We start from the raw sequence: 20313 nt of genomic DNA, 5'->3' as shown, positions 1-20313 counted from the left end.
CAACAGTTTTTTTTTCTTTGCACCTGATAAGGAAACACTCGAGGAAGTGAAGTGACTGTGCACTTACTGGTGCTTAACACACGGTGACCTTTCATTTGTCCTTATCCTCAGGAGCTGCCTGTGTGAGGGAGTCATGGATTATGATAACAATTTAGCAGGCAACGATAATTATAACGATAACACATTAAGCGGTTGAAGCATCGTTCTGCACCCATTTGATAACATAGGAAAAACGTTATGCAATAAAGTGAAAGGAAAATGTTCAGTTGAACTGTAAATACTGTAAATGTTTACTGGGTGTCACTTAAAGATAATGCTACTGCAAACAAAACTCCACATCTCCATCCACCGTCTAATGGAATTCCAGAGGTTACTCTGGGACAAGGGAACGTGTGTTGTACTGAGTTCCATTTTGAACTGTGGGAACAAGTGATATTTCTCGTTTCAGACGTTACTGTCAACTTCACACGTTTTAAAATCACCAAACCTCTGATTCACTGCAGGTTAGTCGTTGAACTTGTTTTTCGTGTGGAAGTGTTCAGCCCCAGTGTTTCGCTTGCAGCCATATCAACAACACGAGTCTGAATTAATTCCGTAACACGACTGGAACACGGCAGCTCTTATGTAACCTGATTAAAAAAAACAAAAAAAAAACATATTCAGAACAAATTGTACCTGTAGTCACACGATTTGAATACATAATATTGACAAATTAACTTCAACTGACTAACATTCAAAGTTAATGAAGTGTTTTGGGAATTAGAGGAATAATAATTATTAATACATTCCAGTAGATGAGGAAGAAGTGGCTGAATTAATTCATTTAAACAGCAGCATGTCATGAATGAACCTGTGTATTCTGCTTATAAACACCTGTCAGTGCGAGCAGGCGTGTGTTTATTGAACTGAAGTGCATACAGTGACTAAAGCTAGGGTTAAAAAAAAAAACCCCAACTCAAATATTTTAGTCAACCCACGAGGAAAATGCCGTTTTTTTGAAATTTGATCCTTAGGAGTAAAAGTTTTCAGTCACTTGAGCAGGAAATGCATTGGGAACAAAGACCTTCTGTCTAATTGTACCACACCTGACCTGACCTTTGACACCTGCCTTTTGAGTCAGAATGTAACAGGACACAAGAGTATGAAATGTGAGGTCTCGCTTGACCTGTCAGAGAATTCATTTTCTCAAACATTCACGGAGATCCGGCTAAAATGTCACACCGGAGCCATTATGTGACCCAGGGAATCATGGGAATGAGGTCAGAGGTCAGAGGACACAGGACACAGGGTTCACTGTGAAATACTGCACGTCAGGGTCAGGTGTGCAGCGCAGTGACGACATGTAGTGTAATGAAATACTTTTTATTTATAAGTACTACAGTGCAGTATTTTACCAAGAGGCCTGTATGTCCATTTTATGTTTTGTTACTCGATACATTTCAGAGGCAAGTTTTGCCATTTTCACTCTGTAAGTGTTTCAGCCTGTGTTTTAACACACGTTTAACACTTGTTAACATGTCTTAAATATAAATGAATACCTGCAACACACTAAAAAAACAAGCTGAAACAAGGTTTTTCTACTGGATCACACCACCAGTTCCTTTAATTTCACTTTTTAATCCTACCAGTTGTTGCAGTTTTGCAAGTGGAATGTTTGTCCATTCTTTCTTTTGTGCGGTCGGTTGTTGTTGTTGTTGTTTCTGCACCGTGCATTTTCAATAGGTAACAGGTCTGGAATGCAGGCAGGACAATCACGTGTACACAGTCTGTGTCTGTGAGGGTAAAAAAAAAGCCATGTGGCATTATGAGACTATTTACTGTTACCTTTACCTGATGTCGTTCTTTCTGCTCACCATAAGATGACCTCAGCAGAGACGACCACCTCTCTGTGGACTCATGGCTCCTGTAAGACAGAGAGAATCAAGTCAGTGACCAAACACTCATATCAGTGTATATTAAAGGAGACAAATTATACCCTATTTCTACAAGTAAAGCTAGTTCCCTGGTGTCCTAATAAACATGTCTGTGACATGCTTTGGTCAGAATACCTTAAGGATGAAGCACCACAGCAGTTCAATCACTCTGCCAAAACAGCCCTGTTCAGAACGCTCGGTTTTGAGTGCCTGTCTCTTTAAATGCAAATGAGACACAGGAAACTACGTCAGGGTCACTGAGGCTCCGGCAGCTAACAGCGGTTAGCATTCGGAAAAGCCATCATTTGCCGTCTCTAGCCGGCACATTGCCGTCATATATAAAATGTATCCACTGGACACGTAAATCCTCTGACGCTGGACGTTTGCGTAGAACTCTGTGCTGCACTGTGCAGCCAAGAACAGAACACTTTGCGGACTTTCGCTGCCCTCGTCTGTGCTCTCAGCGGAGCGCCGCGAGACAACAATTCCAGGAATTGTGACGTAGCAATGAGTGCGGAAGTCAACATCGCGTGTTTTATCTCCTGTACTTAGACTGAGACGGACCACAAAAACACGAGCGAGTCGTCTTTTTTCACACTTTGCCAATTGATAGGGCCTCCAGAGTCACAAACATAAGCATTAGAATTATCAAAAAGTTGATTTTACATAATATGTCCACTTTAAAGGTACAATATGTAGTATTTATGGGTTTATATAACCCAAAATCCACTTTTTTTATACATATTATGTGCTCCTGCATTGTCTAGTCGCCTTTGCCTTTGCTGCCCGAGGCACGGAAAAAAGTCGAAGAGTGGCCTGTCTGCTGTTTTTCCTCCTGTTCTCCGAGCTGAGAAACATTATTATGCAGATAAACAGGAGTTGAAAGCCTGTCATTATGAGACGCACACGCACACATGTGCCCATGCTGTGACTCACACGCATGCCTCATTCAGCGGTGGTCCGCGCTCACGTCAGAGGCGGGGCTGGCTGTCCTCCTACACCCCCTGCAGACTGTGACCATTTGAGCAGGCGACCTGTAAGAAACCCTCGCTGTAGTAAAAGCTGTGGTCGACAGACACATGAGGGTAATCGCTCCGCTTGTCTAATTACATGGTCACGTGGGGCGAACTGCACATGCTGTACAATACCAAGCTCTGATTCTGTCTTTGCCTGAAGCCCAGCCACGAAGCAACCTTCACTGGTGCTCCAGTTTACGCCTTCACATGCTCTCCGGCCGCAGCTCTGTGGCCCGTGTTGACGCTCTGGCTGACAGACACACAGAAATAGCTCCACAAATAGACCCGTCCTCTGTCTCGCAGGGGAGCAGTAGCCCCACTTCTGTGTGCTCTTGCCTCCTATTTCGTGTTTGCCTCGGGCCAAAACAAGTTAGAGGAGGGAAAAACCACAGGGAAATCAAATTTGGAATTATTAGATAGTAGAGAAAGTATCAGAAAAAGAAAGAGGACAAAAATGTGTGCACAAATACATAAAAATACAACAACAACAAAAAAAGTGGATTTCTGGAGCTTCTCTGTCAATAACACATCCTGGAGCATCTTAATATAAAATAAAAGCAAACTTATGGTTGCATTTACAACAGATTTGCAATAACCTGTGTGTAATATACAGGATTAATACTGAGCGATAGAAGCAAGGTTTGCATTTAAAACTGGAATGAAATCTTGAATTTGGTCTTCCAGCGTAGGGGAAAGACCGCCAACAACTGAGTCAAACCGCCATCTGTGTGGCATTTCCTAAGCCGTGTCTGTTTCTCCCCGTTTACGATTGGCTTTTTGGTTATCGTGCGGTGACAGACACAAACAATGTCTCACCGTCTCCCCGGAATCTCCGTGTCTTCAAGCTGTCTCTGTCCCGCTCTCTCCTGGAAGAAGGATGCTGGATTGCATCATCATCATCATCATCATCATCGTCTCTCCTCCATCTCTGTTTTCTATCGTTTCAAAATGAGGTCAGGAAAAAAAAAGTATTGTATTTGTGCTCATGCTTGGTCAATAAAAAGGGAATTCAGGTTCTAATTGTCACGATCTGCAGCCTCAACCATTAGATTCTCACACACTGGACCTTTAACATTGTGCATTTTGCCGTAAAATTGTGATTAATCTACACATTCCCTAGATTTGAACCATATATAAAAGAGGGAGGAATGCAGGAAACATGGAGAATGAAAGTACCAACCGGACAAGAGTAATACACTGAAGCACAGCTACTGTACATTATTAAAGAGGATCTGTATGTGCAGAACGGGCCCCGAGGACATGGCTCACACCTACTGCAGCAGGTGTGAGATCGCACAGAAAGCACAGAAACTTGCCTGCACGGTGATAAAGTATTTCTGTATTTAACAGGGAGTTCTGAGCAGACGTCTCAGGTTCAGAGGTGTTAACACTTGTCACCTCATGCGTCTGAAAAACCAGATAAGATTTCTCTGCATTCCAATACTCATGTGGGCACATCGGAATATCTTCCACACAGACAGACCGGAATCCGACTGTATGGACAAATACATATGTGCGCTGTGTGCTGGACTAACCTATAGGAGCATATGGTGAAACATGGGACTTCATCTTTATCACAATCTTACAAAAGTGCAACAACAGTACGGGGATCGGATTATGCTCACATTAATATTTATGCGCGATAATAGAAACCCTAAGAATTTACAACTTGTTTATGCGCCGTCTCATTAAAGAGAAGACAACACATGCTCCACCGTCTCGGGCTGCATTATTCATCGCCGTCGTGGAGTCGGTTTACAGGCGACGACCCGCTGAGACTCTTACGACACAAAGCTTTGGGTCACAAAAAAGCAGCACAGTTACTGATTAATGACTCTCACGCGTCCTATGTGGCAGATGAGATCAATACGAGCTCACAAATACTAGAACCCCCCCCCCAAAAAAAAAACAGAGATGAAAACACAAACTCTGCTCCCACTCCTCCCTTCCAAGGGTGAGTCGTCAGTGGATGGATACTGGAAATGCCTACCACTGTTGACCTTATAAGGCTGTCAGGAAACTGCTGATTTTGGGTTTCAGGGCTTGTACAGCTGCCCCCTTTTTTTTTTTTTTTTTTCTCTTACCATCACTGCTTCAGTTACTGCCAGCATCCTGTCGTCATCAGCTCATATTTCACACAGGGGAAAGACCTGTGTGTTACCAAAGCCTCACACCGGCTTTTTTTTCGCGACATGAATCCCAAAGATAACACTCTTTTTGGCCTGCTGTCATTCTGAGAAAGAGCATCTTTTTAATGACACGGACAATCTGCTCTGCTAATGGCAGAACGCACGTTACATGTTGTTTCCTGTCGAGACACATCGTGACACCGACTCTGTCGACAACTCGCTCAATTCCTGAATAATATAAACTTCCTCTCGCTTCCATCACAGCCTCAGGAACAGTTATCAAACGGTTGATAAAACCTGACTGACAGGGTGCTTTGTACATATGTGTACCGGGAAGTTCCTTTCTTTGAAACGCAGCGTTGTCGGTGTTTTAAGGTCGTAACGACTGGCTCATTGGAAAGTGTTTGAACCTAGTGAGCAGCTGCAGCAAGTCAAGGGTTTTTGCTATTGTGGTCCCATGATTCTAGATGAATGAGATGAGTGAGTTTCATAAAGATTAAAAGAAAACTCCTCTTGATTGATACTTAAAACCAGAGAAGTGCTGGCGTAATATTAAACTTAGGTTCTTTTAGAAGCCTCTGGCAGACTCTTCTCATAAAGGAGGGATGTAATTGAAAAGCGTGGTCTGTTTGAAGACAGAGTTAGTGTCAACCACCAAACCCAGTCTATTCCACCTCAGGCAGAGCGTTTTTTTTTTTACCCTGCACAGTGTGTTCAGACACATGTGGAGGTCCTCATTTGATCCTGGTGGTTTTACATTACGCAGCTCTTGCATGAACATGTCTGCGTGCAGGAAACAAGGTCACCGCAAGACGCGAACGCTCATCAGAGATTCCGTTGGCGTCAAAAATAAAGGTTTGAGGCATGAATATCAGGAACTGAATAATGTGTCGTTTTAATATCGACACGTAGGAAAATGCTTGCTCGTTCATATTTTTCATTGAATTTGCTTCAGGTCGTGCTGGGAAAATTCCATACACCATTTTTTTTTATATTCAGAAAGAGCTGCATGAATACGGAGGTAACCAACCTAAACCGTGCCGAGGCGAAGCGAGCTGGGACCATAGGTGGAAAAGGGGTGCGATAGAGAGTGTGACACGAGACATCGGAGATTGCAGCTGCCTCGCACCGGCTTGCGCAGCCACGGCCACATCATCTGACTGCCCTGTTGAAGATCACAGGACCATAAAAAACGCTTTGACAATGTTGCATTGTTACCTGACTCTGTTCTGTAATTGTGTTTGAGGTTTGTCGAAGGGAATCTCCCCACCTGGAGCACGTGGCACCTGGAACACAAAGTGCTTTTACAGCACCCTGTGGTTTTTTTTTTTTTAATTAAAGAACAATAAACATGTTATGTGGCCTTTAAACATTGAACCCATTGAAAACAGACAGAGTTATTCTTGGTTTGGGCTTCAGGTACAGTGCATGTCATCCACCCTGGGGGGAGATAGAACGACTTGTTATATACTAATTAACACTTTATAATAAGTACACGCTAATAGCATTAATAAATATTGAATTCATCATTTATAACACAGGAATACTCGTTAGTATGCAGTTTATAAACACAATTCTAAATGTTTTGCTCATGTGCTGAAGTGTTGGCATGTACTGAGCGAAACACAGTCGATCAAATAGCTTGTTTGTTGGAGGTGGATGCTGATTGGCTGCTTGAGTACAGCAGCTATTTGGACACAGTAAAACATGTATTTAACGGTGTTTATAAACTACATACTAATGAGTATTCATGTGTTATAAATGATGAATTCAATATTTATCAATGCTTAATGAATGCTAATGGTGTGCACTATTACTGTCATAATCATCGTGGATTATTTTACAAATTTTATAAACGTAAAAAGAGTTCCTGTGGGTTTATCACGATGAATAAACCAGAAGAGAACTTTAATGTCCGTCACAGAAAGAGGATAAAAAGGGGAAAATTGATTTTGCTACTAGTAAAAAAAAAAAAAAAAAAAAAAGCCAGGACAGAAAATAACATAAAAGCCCACGTTGACCTTTTGCGAGAACATATGGTCAATCTTTAAACATAACCGGATGTGGAGCACTCTGTGGCAGCAGCCTGCAGTGGAATAGTCACATGGCATTCAGATACACTCCCTGAATCAACACATTTTCACGTGTCTCACACTCTTATATGATACGATTCCAATCGCAGCTCGGGCACAGTGCCACTTTTTGCTCGGCTCGTCCCTGCACCGACACGTTTTACAACAACAGAAATGAGTGCAACCACGTTGCTTTTGTTCTTTTGTCCCGTGGAGGCGCGGAAACACTGTCTCGAGACCGACGATGGTTTCATTAAATTATCAAAGCAATTTAATTGCGTGAGGTGAGATGACTTACACCAGCCTGTCACCACCAGTCAATAAGAACCTGGAGCGGCCTGATGCTTCCAAAGTTAAGAAATGAACACAAAGCACTTCATTTGTTTTCATACACACACACGCAAAAAAAAAAAAAAAAAAAAAAAGTATGTGGAAAAAACAGATGATTTGTCATTTACAGGAAGACAATTTCTTCCTGGTTGCCTGGCAACTGCACTGGCCAATAAATAGTCCAGCACATAACCCCTTTTATAAAACAGAGCACTATTTGTAATTTTTATGGATGAAACAAACCATGTGCCGTCTCTGTTTGTGGGTTAGTCACACGTGACAAATAAATAAATAAAAATAATATAACTAAAATGCTGTGTTAATTAAGGTTCAATAAGACATTTTTTTTTAGGAATAAACTCCTTTCTTAGAGCAACGTGGAATAGAGAATAAACATATTCATATTCAAGGAGAAAATATGTGGTATAAAAGGGATAAGAAAACACAAACACAACAGAATTGTACATCAAACTCACAGCCTATTAAAACGATGTCCACATGCCACAAGTGCAGCTCTTTGCTCAGGAGAACTGCAGCACTTTCTGCAGCGTCCTCCTAAGTGGCACCTTCTTCTCGGGCTTGCTGTCAGGGATGAGCTCAGCGCTTCTCTCGGCGCTCAGCCGGATGCCCGGCCTCTTCTCCCCGACAGCCCGCAGCCCTGCCCTGGTGATGTTCCTGCAAAAGTCCACCTTCACCTCCTCCAGGCTGTCCCCGTGTGCCGCCACGCCTTCCAGGCTGCAGTCGGTGATGCGGACGCAGTTCTCCAGGTGGAGAAAGCGCAGCCTCCTGCAGCTCCGCAGCACAGAGATCACGTCCTGGTCGGTGATGTGTCCACAGCCGGACAGGGTTAACTCGAGCAGGCTGGGACACCTGAGGTAACAACAACAACACAGGTGACATTATTATTCCAGTGACAGGATGACTCACATGATCGTAATCAAAGAGCAATTAGCCATTAAAGATGTTCTGGCATGTGACCTTGTTATTTTGTTTCTTGAACAAGTTGTGAGAGTGAGAGTGAATGCTTCTTTGTCTCTATGTGTCCCTGTGATGAGTGATCGAAGACAGTATATAGAAATTAACATAATCTTCCAGTTTCAAAAGTGAAGTCATAGGAAGTAGGACAAAGGAAGCACTTATACTGGGGGACGTCTGCTTTTGAAGGCCTCCATTTGAAGGGAAGACTATATTTGAAACTTAAAGCCCACATAGAGTGGTCCTGTTGCACATAAATGTTAGTTATGGAGGTCTACTTACATATATTAACTTGTTTTTATGGTAAAAAAACTCCTAGTTTCTGTAAACGAGCCGATAGAAATCCTCTTTTCTGACGGTGTTTTTCTGCTGCGAGATTTCAGAGTGAACTTTCACCCCCAGAAGACAGAGTCTTGTGATTGGCCAGTACTATCCAGCACATCCGTTCTCAAAAGTGCAGCGCCCCCCTCTGGAACGGTGGATGCACTGCTCCTCATTATCAAAACATTGTTTTAACAGTGTTTAAAAATAGCTTCGTCACGACTCCCCGCCGCAGTCCCTTTTATGACTTTAAACCGGAGTCAGACCCAGAGTCAGAAGACACTGTCGCTCGTGAAACACCTCCACAACGGACGTTATTCTTCTTCTGCGGTTCAATGTACGCAACTGGATGTGCCCGGACTACCGCCTGGAGCAGGACGATCGGTTGTTCAGGAGAACCGCTGCTTACGTAACTATTACGGGATTTTCAGTGATCTCGTTGAGCCCCGAGATTACAATAAAACACAACGTTCTCAGCAATGGCTGAACTGTTTGTTTCGAACCGTCAGGGCTTCATAAACAAGGTAATGACGTAGATACACACCAAAAAAAACAGCGATAATAGGAACTTCCGGTCTAGTTCCGCTTTAATGTCTCCATGGCTCGTTTAAGGTCTTCTTCAATAGAACATGATGTCAATTTTGTAAATGATGTTCCCATTCAGAGCTAAATATAGGGTAAAGCACAGAACATGAGTGTACACCGGTGTATTGACAGCTAGTACTGACTGCAGGTGACGTCTTTGACCTTCTAAAACAGTCAGTCAAATCCCCAGTTTTTGCTGAAAAAAAACCACACGTTTATCTTTTGAGCTCTGATGCTCACTGAAAGCTCACATAGTTACAATGCACTTAGAAGGGGAGAGTGAGGTGAGGCATGTTCCGCTTCAACAATCCATGCTGCAAAAAATGTTGACACTATGAAGATTTTGTCTAAGAATTAGTGACATCTAATGGTGAGAGTGAAGAGTGCAACACATGCAGGAATCCTTCTGTCTGTCCGTCTCTCCCTCCCATTCCTGAGTGTGTCAGGGGACTGCAGTGGCCTTTACATACCAGAAAGGATGTTGACACTCTTGTACAAGACTCTCCCCTCTACCGTTCACTCTATCTTCTTTGTGTCTCTTTGTGAAATGCAATGCTGCAGAAACGGGATGGTCGCCTCAAGAAAAGTATAAAAGCTTAAATATAAAATATGATATGGAGCCAAATTAATGTAGATCAAGCTATTGTTCTTCACGCTGTGCCCCATTGGACTTATCTGGGCTTTAACGTGGTTTTGTGAGGTAAAAACATCGTCTCATTTTGAGTTTTTCAGGGAATTACAAAAAAAAAAGAAGAAAAAAACATAGTTGCATGTGTTTCCGCCCATTATCAGTGAGTGCAGAGCGACCACACTGGCAGCCCCGATGGCAGCAGGATGTCACTCACGTTTACTGATGCAGATTACATAAACACTTACATAATCTTACCACTGTCCCACATGTGAGCCACACGTAGTCCTGGCGCTCGCAAATGTCCTAGTAACCTCTGAACACGGGTTAGCACACGTCAGTGCACGTGATCCCGTTTCACTGGGATTTTATCAGAGGATGTGACTGTGAAGTATTGACATTAATTAAAATTAAAGAAGAAGAAGAAAAAAAGAAGCAGCAGCAGCAGCAAGGTGCTGATACATGAGCTCAGTGCTGCTGCCATTTAGAGATTGGGTTGCTTTCTAATAATTGCAGCTAATGTGAAGGCGAACATGATAGTCATTAAACTTTAATGAACCTTTGATAATCCTCCCTCTGAATGCACCTCTTATCTATCCATCTATCCATCTATCTATCTATCTATCTATCTATCTATCTATCTATCTATCTATCTATCTATCTATCTATCTATCTATCTATCTATCTATCTATCTGTTTAAATGTTTCTGTATGTTAGCTTAACGTTATCTATCTATCTATTAGCTTAAATGTATCGATATGTTAGCATAAAGTTATCTATCTATCTATCTATCTATCTATCTATCTATCTATCTATCTATCTATCTATCTATCTATCTATCTATCTATCTATCTATCTATCTATCTATCTATCTATCTATCTATCTATCAGCTTAAATGTATGTTATCTATATGTTAGCTTAAAGTTACCTATCTATCTATCTATCTATCTATCTATCTATCTATCTATCTATCTATCTATCTATCTATCTATCTATCTATCTATCTATCTATCTATCTATCTATCTATCTATCTATCTATCTATCTATCTATCTATCTATCTATCTATCTATCTATCTATCGATCTATCTATCTATCGATCGATCTATCTATCTATATGTTTCTGTATGTTAGCTTAACGTTATCTATCCATCTATTAGCTTAAATGTATCGATATGTTAGCATAAAGTTATCTATCTATCCATCTATCTATCCATCCATCTATCCATCTATCCATCTATCTATCTATCTATCTATCTATCTATCTATCTATCTATCTATCTATCTATCTATCTATCTATCTATCTATCTATCTATCTATATATCTGTTTAAATGTTTCTGTATGTTAGCTTAACGTTATCTATCTATCTATTAGCTTAAATGTATCGATATGTTAGCATAAAGTTATCTATCTATCTATCTATCTATCTATCTATCTATCTATCTATCTATCTATCTATCTATCTATCTATCTATCTATCTATCTATCTATCTATCTATCTATCTATCTATGGTGTCACAGAACTGTCTGTGTGCAGCACAGTCTGGTCAGGGTTGAGCACATGTGGACCACGGCACCACAAACCTGTAATCATCTCTCTAATTGTCTATTTGGTTTCTTCCGTGGTGGGTTATTCCATCGGATCAAATTATGCAGTGAACTCTGAGACATGTATTTAACATTCCACTCCTTTGGTCAGTTAAGAGGACGGGTTTCTGTCTCTCAAACATGCCTACATACGTCTGGGGAATCGTTCACCGTTTGCTTCTTTGGTGACACTTTGACGTAAATGTTCACTCACAAGCTTAAAAGCATCACTTTATTCAAACGTGAAGCGAAACCACTCAGAAAATGTTTAAACCAGTCCAAAGATTCCTGCGCTGCCCACGCGGCACGGCATGCTTAGCATGTTAATTCACGTTGTATAATTCTAAAAATGTGACCTTGAGACTCGGAAAAATTGAAATAACCGCGTCCTTGATCGTGGATTTACTGCAGTCGTCTGGTGCGGAGAGAGGGGGGGGGAAAACTACACTGGAAGTGTCAGGATAAAGAGGCTGACTGATTATGTTTTATAGTTTTTTCCATGGAGATGGAAAAAAAAGAAAAAGAAAAAGAGCAAGACACACGAGCTTGGCGTCAGAGTTTTTCGTGGCTTCTTATCCAGGAAGAGGCAGGCAGAGACAGACGCACATGTTCGTTCCTCCAACGGCAACAAAGAGCCAATTGTAGGCTCCACCTGCTTGTGTAAATCACCAGTTTGCAGCTGACTGGGAGGGTCTGCAGCTAAATCACTCTTTATCACCCCCACAGCTCCTGCGTGTCCCCTCCCACCGTGTGTGTCACGTGTGCACTCGCTTTCTTCTTCGCTTTCCCACTCAGACTGTTTTGGGAGGGTTTATCAGTATGCAGCGAGCGTGTGTGTCTTCCTCCCGTTGCGATACCAGTCCCAGACAAAGTAGGTGGATCCAGTTTCGACTGGTCGCGGAGCTCGTGCGTCTCGGTTTTCGCAATACAGGAAATCCTCACGGGGGTCATACGATTATATACCCCATACGAGCCGGGCCCTCTTCTCCCTCACATTGATGACAGTTACTGGCTCCGATGAAGAAAATCACCCAGGGACCTCATTATGTCTCTGCAGCACCGACTACCACGTGCAAACACGAGGCCAAACGCCAATAAAGCTGCGTCTCGCTGACCTTTCCCGATCCCAAAGAGTCACATCACTCCATGAATATGATTTGATATCTATCTCTGACCACAGTTATGTTAGTTAATAGAATCAGTCTCATGTCCCACAGATGTGTCAGTTTTCTCTTTTTTAGAGCCGGTTCCAGATTTCACCATCTGCTTCTGATGATCTTGTTCCCTGCTGAACCACTAACACTTATAAGCCGTGTGCCATGTTAAGAAAAACAGTTTTCTTCCCTGTGGTATATGTTAAAGGTCACATAGAGTGGTCCTGTTGCACATAAATGTTAGTTATGGAGGTCTACTTACATATATTAACTTGTTTTTATGGTCAAAAACCTCCTATTTGCTGTAAACTAGCCGATAGAAATCCTCTTTTCTGACAGTGTTTTTCAGCCGCGATGTTTCAGAGTGAACTTTCACCCCCAGAAGACAGAGTCTTGTGATTGGCCAGTACTATCCAGCACATCCGTTCTCAGAAGCGCAGCGCCCCCCTGTGGAACAGCGGATGCACTGCTCCTCATTATCAAAACATTGTTTTAACAGTGTTTAAAAATAGCTTCGTCACGACTCCCCGCCGCAGTCCCTTTATGACTTTAAACCGGAGTCAGACCCAGAGTCAGAAGACACTGTTGCTCGTGAAACACCTCCACAACGGACGTTATTCTTCTTCTGCGGTTCAATGTACGCAACCGGATGTGCCCGGACTACCGCCCGGAGCAGGACGATCGGTTGTTCAGGAGAACCGCTGCTTACGTAACTATTACGGGATTTTCAGTGATCTCGTTGAGCCCCGAGATTACAATAAAACACAACGTTCTCAGCAATGGCTGAACTGTTTGTTTCGAACCGTCAGGGCTTCATAAACAAGGTAATGACGCAGATACACACCAAAAAAAACAGCGATAATAGGAACTTCCGGTCTAGTTCCGCTTTAATGACCCTGGAAACCCTTGTTTGAGCCTCATTTGATCAAATGTTAATTATTTTCCTTTTCCAAGACCTTTTTTTTTTTTAATGCCCTCATGTGTAACACAGTGAACAGTGACACCTCAGGCACCAGCCTCCTCCTCCTCCTTCACATCCTCTTAAAAGCAGCTACAGGGCCTGGATAAATGAGCGACTACGCTCTCATACGCAGTTTTAACTGCATCAAACATTTTACTCCTCTCCTAGTCCGACATCTTATTTTGTTTAAGTGGCTTCTCCATCCTCTCACTGTCAGTGGGAGTGGGGATGTTTTATATAACCTTGAATTCAAGAGAGAGAGAGAGAGAGAGAGAGAGAGGGGAAAAAACAAGATGACATGAGCATGTATTTCTGATTATACACGGTGAGGACAGCGGTGAAAGTCATGGATGTAAAAGAAGAAAAAATGACCTATAAAACCTTTTATGATGATACCGTCTAAAAACTCTCATACATTCTAATGTCTACCACATTAACAGGTTAAGGATCAACACACACTATTCTTTTTTAGGGCAGGTGCAATATTCACCTTTTTATTCAGTTATATTTTCATTTTATTTGATATTGTGTTATTTATATTATGTAAATATATATTGTTCTCTCTTGTCTTGCTGTGTATTATTCTGCAGCTGGTTTTTTTTGCACAAGACAAATTTAACACAATTGAATGTATTTGATTTAATCTGAACGGTATTATGTTTTGTTTATGTTCTATATTCTATCAATTGTCTATGTCGGACAATTTGATCTCAAGTGAGCCGGCCCAGCAGATTAATAGCATAATAACCTATAAACAACAACATCTCCAAATGTTCCCCTTTGTTTTACATTAGATTTAATCTTTTTACAAAACAAATGATGAAATTCACAATTATAACTTACAGAAAATAAAAAAATATAGTATATCACATTATGATTACATTCACAAATTCATTCCGCAGGCCGGACCGGACCCTTGGACCGGCCGGTTCTGGCCTGCGGGCCACATTTTTTGACACCCCTGCTCTAGGTTGTGGAGTAAGGTGGTATGTTCCACTTATCCTGGCTTGATTAAGCCTCGACTTGGTTTCATAAACGCACCAGCACATACTGTAAGTCGCTATAGATTATAATTCCGTGCAGCTAACTTGCTCCAGACCACGTCAACATTCAGGCTTGAGTAATAACTTCATCTGTGCAGTCAGCAAATTAATCCAAAATCCAAATAATCAAAATTAACTGCAGGTAAAACCAATCGCGAAATAAATAAATAAATAAACAAAGTTCATGCTCTAAAGAGAAAAAAAAAAAAAAAATTCTACACTATTGCCATTTTGACCACAAGCCTGTTCTATTATTATCATAATAAAGAACGATGTGTTCTATATCTATATTAAATCATCATGCATCAATGATTGTAAAGTGAAAGGTGTTGAGGCTGTGGTTCCACTTCATCACTCGTCCCTGTATCTCTAAGCTGTTATTTTATTACAAAGTCTCAGGGCACCGACAGCTTTGTTCTTTTTATGTCTGTCAAATTCTGTGACGGTTTTGTATTTGGATTGGAATAATGTGACTGACAGTTGGTCTTACATATATATATATATATATTTAAGCAAAGTGTCAAACAACATGTGTGTGATGCTCAGTTAACCTGGTGTAACCTGTGAATTATGGGTCAGCTTTAGTTTAAGTTTGTTCCCCCTTATGAACATTAAAATATCTTAAGTACTTAAGTAAGCATTTGGAAGAGATGGACAAATTTTGGTTCATTATCCTCGAAAATCACAGGTGTCAAACTGCCGGTCCGTGGGCCACATGCGGCCCGCCAATCGCTTACGTGCGGCCCCCCACTTAAAGGTCACATAGAGTGGTCCTGTTGCACATAAATGTCAGTTATGGAGGTCTACTTACATATATTAACTTGTTTTTATGGTCAAAAACCTCCTAGTTGCTGTAAACTAGCCAATAGAAATCCTCTTTTCTGACAGTGTTTTTCAGCCGTGATATTTCAGAGTGAACTTTCACCCCCAGAAGACAGAGTCTTGTGATTGGCCAGTACCATCCAGCACATCCGTTCTCAGAAGCGCAGCGCCCCCCTCTGGAACGGTGGATGCACTGCTCCTCATTATCAAAACATTGTTTTAACAGTGTTTAAAAATAGCTTCTTCACGACTCCCCGCCGCAGTCCCTTTTATGACTTTAAACCGGAGTCAGACCCAGAGTCAGAAGACACTGTTGCTCGTGAAACACCTCCACAACGGACGTTATTCTTCTTCTGCGGTTCAATGTACGTAACCGGATGTGCCCGGACTAGTGCCCGGAGGAGGACGATCGGTTGTTCAGGAGAACCGCTGCTTACGTAACTATTACGGTATTTTCAGTGATCTCGTTGAGCCCCGAGATTACAATAAAACACAACGTTCTCAGCAATGGCTGAACTGTTTGTTTCGAACCGTCAGGCTTCACAAACAAGGTAATGACGCAGATACACACCAAAAAAAACAGTGATAATAGGAACTTCCGGTCTAGTTCCGCTTTAACATTATGTCATAATGAAAACATGGCCCACGACCTCACCGTCTTTTAAACACAGTGTGTAGCTGAGGTGACAGAATAATATGTTTGTTAGCAATGTTAGCAAAGTTGTCGATAGGTTTTGTGGATTCAAAACGGTGTGACCATGGCAACCCATTTGCCACGATACAGGAAGTGCCCTATAACTTCAGCATAGATTGAGTTCCACCTAATTTCCTGAAACTTGGTGGGGAGACCATGGCCTCAACGCAACAGGAAGTCGGCCTTTTTGAATTTCGGCGAATTGCGAATCTATGCACGTTTCTAGAAATCTACGTAGGAAATCTATGCCCGTTCCTACAACTCTCTGTAGGAGCAATGTTAGCAAGATTGTCGAAAGGTTTTGCGGATTTAAAACGGCATGACCAATGGCAACCCGTGGCGAATTTCGACCATTTTCCAATATACAGGAAGTGCCCTATAACTTTGGCAAAGATTGAGTTCCACCAAATTTCCCGAAACGTGGTGGGAAGTCCGTGGCCTCAACTCAACAGGAAGTCGGCCTTTTTGAATTTCGGCGTCCATTTTGGCGATTTGCACCCTACGTAAATGAACTGATGTCGAAAGTGTCCCCTGCTGACCACACTAGATGTTCATAGGCCCCCAGGTCATTTGACTTTGACACCCCTGCTCTAAATAATGATTCAAATAATCACAGATAGTAGTCACACATGTTATAGATAAAGTGAACTTCAGAAATTACTCTGAACATTTCCTCTCTCTTTCTGTGTGCAGTACTTAGTGCCAGTGTTTGTCCGTTGGGCTGAAATAAAATCTAATTTCTAATATTATATTTATTAATTTGTGCATGTGACAAGTAATTACATGGATTGTGTATGCTTGGTTTCAGAGGAGCGGTTACGGGTTAGACTCCTTCTGCCTTCCGTCTTATCACAGCAGTGTGTCGGTCATAAACTCTCTTCACTTCCTTATGTGACTTCAGTGGATTCGTGAAATAAAATGAGCAGCGCGCCTCTTCTCCACTTCACCATCAACAAAGTTTGCATCCATCTCTCAACATATAAGACGATTAACACTGAATCTGAACCCTGAACGACTTAAAACTGACTCGGTTTATGTGATCCGACTAGGTCAAGCCTGGTTTTCTCAGAATTCCTGGATGTTTTTGAGCTATAGCTGTCTGATAATGGGCATAATTGAGGTTGTTGCTGTGTGCTGTTAACCTCGTGCTCTGAACCCAATCTTTCCAAGGTAACATTTTCACACAGATTCATTTCATATCAACACTCACGTGTGGCAGACTTGGTCCAGGAAAGTGCTGACCAGGCGCTCGTGTTTACTGCAGATGTCCTTCTGAAACGAGGTCTTCAGCCAGTCCTCGACGTTGCACACTTGCAGGACTCGGCTGGAATACCAGCAAACGGTCAAGTAACGCAGCGAGGGTCCCAGCACAAAGTTGTCTCTCCTCAGCTCACACGGGGAACTGAAGTGGAGTAGATCCCAGAGACGGGGGTCCAGGAAGGTCTCGTGCAGCTCGCGACAGGTGAGGGACAAACTCCTGCGGCTATCCTTGTCCAGGAAGGAGAAAAGGTGGAGGAGGCACTCGTGGTTGAGCTGGGTGAGGTGCATCGTGAGCAGTTCCAAGACAGACAGAGAGGCCTGAGGGAGCGATAGGCCTGCTGGTAGGCAGCGACAATGAGCCCTGCAGCATGTATTGTGTGGCCTAGATACATGATGCCTTCTCAGACACATGCTGGAGGCCCTGCACATATAAGGCCGTGGAGTGTCGGGCTATTTTGGGAAGACAACTGTTGGTTCGGTCAAAGATGGTAGTGTCTGAGCCATACGCTCCCCTTTCCATCTGTCATGGCTCGCAACAGGCAGCCAGATGTTTACACTATCCTGGCCCAGTTCTCTAATACAGACACACAGTGATGCACTGCAATACAATAGTCCTGCAACTGCAATGAATATGTCCCCGTGTTAAATTATGCAGCTGTTGTTGAGGCTTCAATGCACGTTTCATTGGCTATTTTACTCTTTTGTTCTCTGCCGTTTAATGTGCAAAATGATGTTTCTGCAGTTTGACATGTTCGACGTTTATAGAGCTGAAACAATTAATTGTCAACTATTTTGATAATTGATTGATCGGTTTGAAGCTTTTTCTTCATGATAAAAAACAAGATTTCCGATTGTTTAAGCTTCTCAAAATTCAATATTTTCTTTGTTTCTTAGCTCCACATAACAAAGAAATCATTAAAACTGAATCATTTTGGTTTGTGGCCAAAAGAAGACATTCGAGAACATTGTAAATTCCAGGTTTGACAAACACTGATCAATGTTTTTTAACATTTTATGGACCAAACGATTAATAGAGAAAATAGTCGACAGATTAATCAATTTACGAAAAATAATTGTTAGTTGCAGCTCGACTCTTCACATTCAGCTTTAGTCATAAAGGGAGGGGTAGACATCATTTTTAATTACCATATTAACTTCTAATTAGGTAATTAAATTTAATTAGCGGGGAAAACCCATATCAAACATCACCTCAACTGTATAGTAGTAATAATTCACCGCACTGAAGGAAACCTTACAGGTTAAACAACATCACGGAGAGCAGAGAAACCCAACAGTTCGCGTAATGAGCAAGCACTTGGCATCAGTGGAGAGAAAAAACCTCTGACAGAACCAGACTCAAAGATGTGCGGCCATCTGCCTCGACCGGTTGGGGTGAAAGGAAAATTTGGGGACAAAGAAGAGGTGGGGGAGAGAAAGGACAAGAGGGAGATGAGGTAAAGACAGAAGAAAATAATAGCCTTGAAACTGGATCTGGATCCTGCAACCTGCAAAATGAGGACTCGGAGAGAAAGAGACAAACTAGGGAGAGAAAGCACAAGGTTAATGACATGCAATAAAGTTAGTATTATAGGGAATAAGACATTTTTGGATTCTACAAAATAACAAAGACATACAGGGGGTTGATAAACTTCTCCAGCCTGTGTGAACTTTTGACACGAGTATTTTGCCCTCCTTGAAAATGTAATGTGTAAAGCAAACAGTCAATGACACAATTTACTACTTCACCACTCATTGCACTTTGCGCAAAGTGAAAAATCGCTAACAATAAGACTTTCAGATCGAGGTCATGAAGTAGATTGGCTGTTATTATCTCGATACGTTGGAAAAGGAATTAGCACACACACACGCAGGACTTTACGTGACAGAACACGGTGAACTCTGAGTCGGATGGAAAAGCACAATTACGGTTGTATCTCTGTTCATCACTCGATACTGCATTAGCAGCTTTTTTATGTTCCACTTCTTATTGCAAGTCTTTAAAAAAAATAAAATAAAATGCATGACACGCTGGGAAATAATGCAGCTGGGAGTGCTGATCACACCGTGTACTGTGACTCATGGTGTCATGATGTCCTCTACCAAAGCTGATGTGAAGAAACACAATGGGAGCACTTCTGTCATTACTGGAGGAGAGGAGTAGCAAGCCCACAACCACTTGTGAGGAAGGTGATGTGAAGAGCAGCTGCAGCAGCTTCACAGAGAAGAGCGTGTTCCCGTCTAAGTCAGAGGGACGACGAGGGAGCTCGTGTGTGGGGAGAATAAAAAAAGATAGGATAAAAATGTTGCTCTTTGCTAAGGTTGTTCTGGACATAAATATAATTAATGTACCTTCTGGAAAGCATTTGCCAAGTTCAAAATTCAAATTACAGATGCAAAAAAATGTCAATACTTGAAGACTAGAGTTTGACATTTGTAAAAGTGTGCTTCTGTCTTTATTTAATTTTTTTATTTGCTCTTCAATTTTGTCAAAGAAGATTAAAAAAAAAATTATATATAAAAACACAACATCCAGCAGCAAATAGACTGAGAGATTTAAACAGTGAAAACATCAAGAACAAGGTTTTGCTGGTCTTAAAGGCTGCGACTGCAGAGGTTTTTACAATATCAGTAAAGAAACAGAAATTCAGTTCACATTTCTTCTTTTCTAGAGACCGAGTGAACACTTTTTAGTAAAATGACTTAGATTTTAAGTCCTAAAATTCCCCTGTAAAAATGTACTTAAAATTAGGTTCTTTAGAGGACGGAAATATCAAGTGGGAAACTTTATAAAAATAGAAAAAGCACTCGCAAGTTTCCCAC

The 20313-nt window shown here is 41.7% G+C and overlaps 1 protein-coding gene and 1 long non-coding RNA gene across 2 annotated transcripts; both read right to left on the bottom strand.

Moving 5' to 3' along the window:
* Positions 1 to 1635: 1635 nt before the first annotated feature.
* On the bottom strand, positions 1636 to 3159 carry LOC310930986. The gene is made up of 4 exons (XR_014592904.1): positions 3024 to 3159; positions 2850 to 2947; positions 1854 to 1903; positions 1636 to 1772 (listed from the first exon to the last, which is right to left on the bottom strand). It is a non-coding gene; the product is annotated as an uncharacterized lncRNA (long non-coding RNA).
* Positions 3160 to 3767: 608 nt separating this feature from the next.
* Positions 3768 to 17904, bottom strand: fbxl22 (F-box and leucine-rich repeat protein 22; the record flags this gene model as incomplete). Its single annotated transcript, XM_083894055.1, is given in 5 exon segments — positions 3768 to 3864; positions 7937 to 8330; positions 17444 to 17805; positions 17808 to 17855; positions 17857 to 17904. Coding segments are annotated over 4 exon segments (807 nt in total). The 3' UTR covers positions 3768 to 3864; positions 7937 to 7981.
* Positions 17905 to 20313: the final 2409 nt, after the last annotated feature.

The sequence above is a fragment of the Microchirus variegatus genome (assembly GCF_963457635.1).
Source record: "Microchirus variegatus genome assembly, chromosome: 8".
Lineage (NCBI taxonomy): Eukaryota > Metazoa > Chordata > Actinopteri > Pleuronectiformes > Soleidae > Microchirus > Microchirus variegatus.
Note: the sequence above shows the minus strand (reverse complement) of the source record. Positions and strands in the feature narration are given on the sequence as shown.